This window comes from Zea mays, chromosome 7 (assembly GCF_902167145.1).
Source record: "Zea mays cultivar B73 chromosome 7, Zm-B73-REFERENCE-NAM-5.0, whole genome shotgun sequence".
Taxonomy (NCBI): domain Eukaryota; kingdom Viridiplantae; phylum Streptophyta; class Magnoliopsida; order Poales; family Poaceae; genus Zea; species Zea mays.
Window position 1 is genome coordinate 62,320,087 of NC_050102.1, and position 4,839 is coordinate 62,324,925.

Sequence of the window (4,839 nt, forward strand, 5' to 3'; positions counted from 1 at the left end):
GCTGGAATAATTCGGGCGGTTCCGCCACAGCTGGTATCGGAGCGAATACCAGTACAGAGAAGTCAATAAGTCATGATTCCAACCTTTTCTAAAGTAAAACTTGCTTAGAAACCAAAGTTGGATAGATCGTCACGACGATAAGGATAGACTTAGGACGTGAAGCCTTAGGAAATAGATGGGTAGCTAGGTGGCTATTTATATAGGCCATAAAGGCTACTAATACTATTAATAAGGATGCTGTAGAAGCACCCGAAAAGTAGTTAGGTCTGAGAAGACGCCTAGAATCAGCATGCATCATGATTGTTGCATCCTTGTCTCTTGTGCATCAACATGCTTCTCTCAACTTTATTCCAATAATAAGAACTTGTGAATAATGTGATGTACTGCTATGTTAGAAATGTCTTACCTCATGTCGGATTGATAAGTCTTGCTAGGTTGTGTTATGTGTTTTCTCTTGCCTTGATGTCTAGGTGGTATTGAAATTGCTCAACCCTTTTTGCAAAGAGAAATATTGTCTGTTCTGCTCATGAAAAAGACCCCCCCCAGTCCAAATAACCTTGAGTTTAGCAAGTGAAACCCTTAAAAAATCAAATCACATGTTTGTGTTGGTGTTTTCTAGCCCTTGTGTGTTGCACTATTGGTAATACACCTGCACAGCTTATAGAACGCATAACTTGACCGCTAGACCAACCCAAGTCTCCTTGTGCACTTGTGTCAAAAAAATATATATTTGTTGTTGATATCTAGTTGCGCAAACCCTATCAAGGCCACGTTTCTTTCCATAAATCCTTGCTCCTAAAACTTCATAGCAATTTCTGTTAATCATCCTAGCTGATCCTGTTTGCCTATCTCTCCTTTTGCCTGGATCTGGTAATCCTTTTCCTTGTGAATCATGTTGTGGCCTTACCATCCAAATCTCCGGATCCTTTAATGATTCTGCCCTATTATCCGGTTATCTGCTAAAACTCGTTCTCAAGTATCAGATGCTGATCTTGCCTAAATCTCTCATTTCTGGTCATTCTCATACCCTCTTCTCTAAGGATCATGACGCTGTTTTATCGATTCTATCTCTAAGCAGTGTATCCATTTGGTTCAATGGATTATGCTGTCGTCCTTGGTTCTCTCCTGGCTCTAAAAGCTCAACAATCTATTTTGATCTCATGGTCGGTTCATCCTCATATCAAATCTCGTGCTAATATCTGATCTGATAATCTCCATGTTGATCATAAAATGGTTCTCTGAGTTAAATAAAAATTCTTATGTGATGCTCTTTTGCCAGCAATCTCTGCTTCAACTCTGATCACATTCTTATTTTCTGGACCATACTCTCATGGGCTCCATCTATTTATGTCACGTGGATTTATCGTTGGTTGCGTCTGGTAATGGTGTTATGACTAAACGACTGATGGTGCCGCGACGAAACCGAGAGCCTCTTGTGGGCGCGCACACAAGGATGAGCTGCTCGGCACGCGCTGGTATCATGGTTAATAGTTGTGATTCATTACGAGACTATACTAATGTGCTATCTTTTATGGACACTCTCAGAATGATCGCTGCATTTTGTCTCAATATGTCGCGATGTTCTACCCAAATCTATCTTCAATATCTTGTCAGATCCCATCTCATAAATTTGCATCTATCTTCAGCCTGGGAGTTACATGCTTCTCTGCCCTTAAAGATCCTCATTCGAATCTCGAGACGAGATTCTGTTTAAGGGGGGAAGGCTGTGACACCCCAGGTGTCAGTTTCGTGTTATGACGGGAGATTAATCCTAATCTCGGATGCTCGGTAAAAATTTCTCTTTCTCGCTCGCGTATGTCTCTGATTATCCAGATTATTCATTCACATTTCGCCGAATTCAAAATTATTCAATCTCACAGAAGGCCAATTTGGAGCCTGTTAAAAACTTTTATTCTCGGAACGAATGCAAACTCGATGGTCAATCTCGATTTATAATTCTCATTTGAAGCTCTTTAAATCAAACTCTCGATGACTTTTATTTGATCTGTGCCCGAATCCAATTCCTCGAACTTTGGTCTATGTCTGACTATTTTAATCCGAGTCCGTACTCTCAAACAGAATGCTCAATATGTCATCCTCTAATCAATTTTATCCGAATCGGACAAATATCTCATGTCCGAACCGAACTCAAAACCCCGTATCGACAGCAATTTTAAAATATCACGATTCGCCTTCTCCGACTAAAAATCCAAAGCCGATCGAAACTCAGGACGATTTATTTTCAAATCACGCGTAGGGAATTATTTTCGAGCAAAGTCAAACCAAACTCTCGACCGAGTTAATCGCGTAGTCGTCCGTTCGTTCGAACTCTGTTTCACTCTGTTTTGCGTACAGACGAAATCCGCAGGAACATTTTTATTCCGGAAAATAAAGTAGCGCGACCCGATTGCGTGTTTGGGCCAGCCCAACCCAGCCCATTTGGCCCATTTGAAACCCTAACCCTAGCACATGCCTATAAATAGGAGCTCTCTCCCCTTGCACTTGGCAATTTTTCACCTACCCCCCTAGCCGCCACAAGCCATTTTCCCTGCCTTCTTCTCCTCTCGCGCGCAGCTTCCTTCTCTGTTCATGGCACACGGCAGCAGCACCTCCCATGGCACCGGCGAAGCTCCAGCTCCAAGCTCCCTGCACCCTCCTCCCCTTCTTCCTCAAGCAAGCGTCGCCCTCCCCATGCTCCTGAGTGCGCAGGGCAGAGCAAGTTCAGTATCCTTGGATCTATGGCGCCCAGCAGAGCAGCCATGGCCGAGCTCCCTGGGAGCACGCCGACGCCCCTGCTCTCACCCTGGTCGCGACCTTCTCTGATGTTTGCTCCATGGCCGCCAGCAACCTCCCCATGGCCGAGAACTTGACGCCGTCCAGCTTCAATCCAAGTTCCCTGCGCCTTCATCCATGGCGCGACGCCCTCTGCCTTTCTCCCTGGGCACCTGGACGCGTGCACCACTCCTCTGGCTCGCCTCTCTTCAGGCACGGCCAGCTGCAGCCCGCGCTCCACCTCCCATGGTGCCCAGAAATTCCAGCAGACCATCCTCCTTCCCCCAAACAGCGGCAGCTCGCCCCACCTCCCCTCGCTGCGCAGCCCCTCGGCGAGACGCCGCTGTTCCTGCAGCGGATCCCCGACGCCCTCCCCTGCTCCTCCTCTCTTCCCCACAAAACAGCATCCGCAGCGAGCTCGCTGTCGTCCATGGCGAGCAGCCTCCCTCGATGCGCAGGAGCTCTTCTTCCTCCCAAGGACAGCGCCCCTATTTCCCTCTCCCGGCAGCGCAGCGCCCCGCAACCAAGTTTTCCCTGCAGCCCCACCAAATCGACGCGCCGTAGGTGCTCGACAAAATGTGCAGCAAGCCGCGTGCTGCCGGCTCGCTGTTCCGTGAAGCACAGTGGACAGCACGCCGTCGACACTCGCCGGTTGTATGCTGTTTTTGGCGCAGCCCCGCTCGCGACATCGTCGACCCCCGGTGAGACATCCCGCTGCCCCTGCTGCTATCCTATATATATATATATATATATTTTGTTTTGTTTGCTCGGTAGAATGTTGAACTGTTGTGTGTGTCTAATCATAGCTAGCCGTCAATGCCAACCGTCGTGCACGCGTGTTCGATACAAGGCCGGTCGGGTGAACCACATGCATGCCCAACTCCGATCCGATCTCGTTCAGGTTGATTGATTTATAATAATACATATGCTTTGGTTGATGTCGGGCAGTGCATGTATATATGTGGATGTGTGTAATATGTTTCGGCTATACGCGTTGGTAGGATCGCATTTGCGGTTAGAGAACAAGAGGTTGTTTGATGTGTGCGATTTATAGTTAGTCCAATTAGGTTTCGGTCGATGATGTGCATGTGTGATTATGTGATTGAAAATACATTTATGTGAATGGAAGCGCGTAGAGAAGAAAATGAAGTAGAAAAGAACTCGGATGTTTTTACGTTTCGATAGGAAGATGTGCGATGTGTTGTTTGATGCGAAGGATAGGTTTTACTAGTTTAAACGGTTAGTCGGCAGACTCGATCAGTAAAGCTAAAAATTTATTTTTGCGATTAAGATGAGGTGACGACATGCCGTAGTAGTCGTCGCCTTCTCTATATTTTCGAGTTGGATAAATACCATAGGCAAATAATTGTTGATACCCAAAGAGTGTTAGAAACAAATAGTCGTGCTCTACCTATTGCGTCAAAGGAAATATGGTATGTTGATTAATTGGGAGTTAAGTGACCTTATATAGAAAAGTAGTTAAGAAAACTAATCGAATTACTTTTAGCTATATTTTAAGTTAAGATGTCTAAAATGGTGAAACTAGTTTTGTTGGTCTCATGGTGTTATGATCGAGAAAAATATGAACTTGTGTATGAATTCCTATGTTTTTCATGCTGTGTTAGCCAACTCTTGTTAAATAGAGGAATTCAATTGCGTTAAGTAATTGTTATATGTAGGTGTTTTCAGTACTTCAAGTGGTTGCAAGTTAATTAGTAGACTCTCTATGTGACGCTAGGTGTCTATGTAGAATTCTGAAAATTATGGTGCCCCAAATTGTCGAGTTAGCGGTTTAATTCGATCAATGCCGATTAAGTGGTTGAAAATAACTAGTAAAGAAGTTGTAGATGTAAAACTGGAAACTAGTATGCATATGTCCCCGTATGATGTTGTGGTACCTTGATGACATTAAAATGATCATGTGTTGCGAGAGGTAAAGAGTTTAGAATTAACTTATCGTCACATGCTAATTTACATTATTAAAGTGTCTCTTTCATGGTAACCAACTTGCATAACATAAGCACGTGATAGTTGTGTTCGATAACCAAATCATTGCAAATTGGAAAT

The 4,839-nt window shown here is 44.7% G+C and overlaps 1 protein-coding gene across 1 annotated transcript; it reads left to right on the forward strand.

Annotated features, from left to right (window-relative positions):
* The first annotated feature begins 2,538 nt into the window (after positions 1-2,538).
* Positions 2,539-4,554, forward strand: LOC109940906 (proline-rich receptor-like protein kinase PERK14). Its single transcript, XM_020541268.1, has 2 exons — positions 2,539-3,473; positions 3,579-4,554. Exons 1-2 carry the CDS (start codon positions 2,834-2,836, stop codon positions 3,680-3,682), a joined length of 744 nt encoding a protein of 247 aa, XP_020396857.1. The 5' UTR covers positions 2,539-2,833; the 3' UTR covers positions 3,683-4,554.
* The last annotated feature ends 285 nt before the right edge of the window (positions 4,555-4,839 follow it).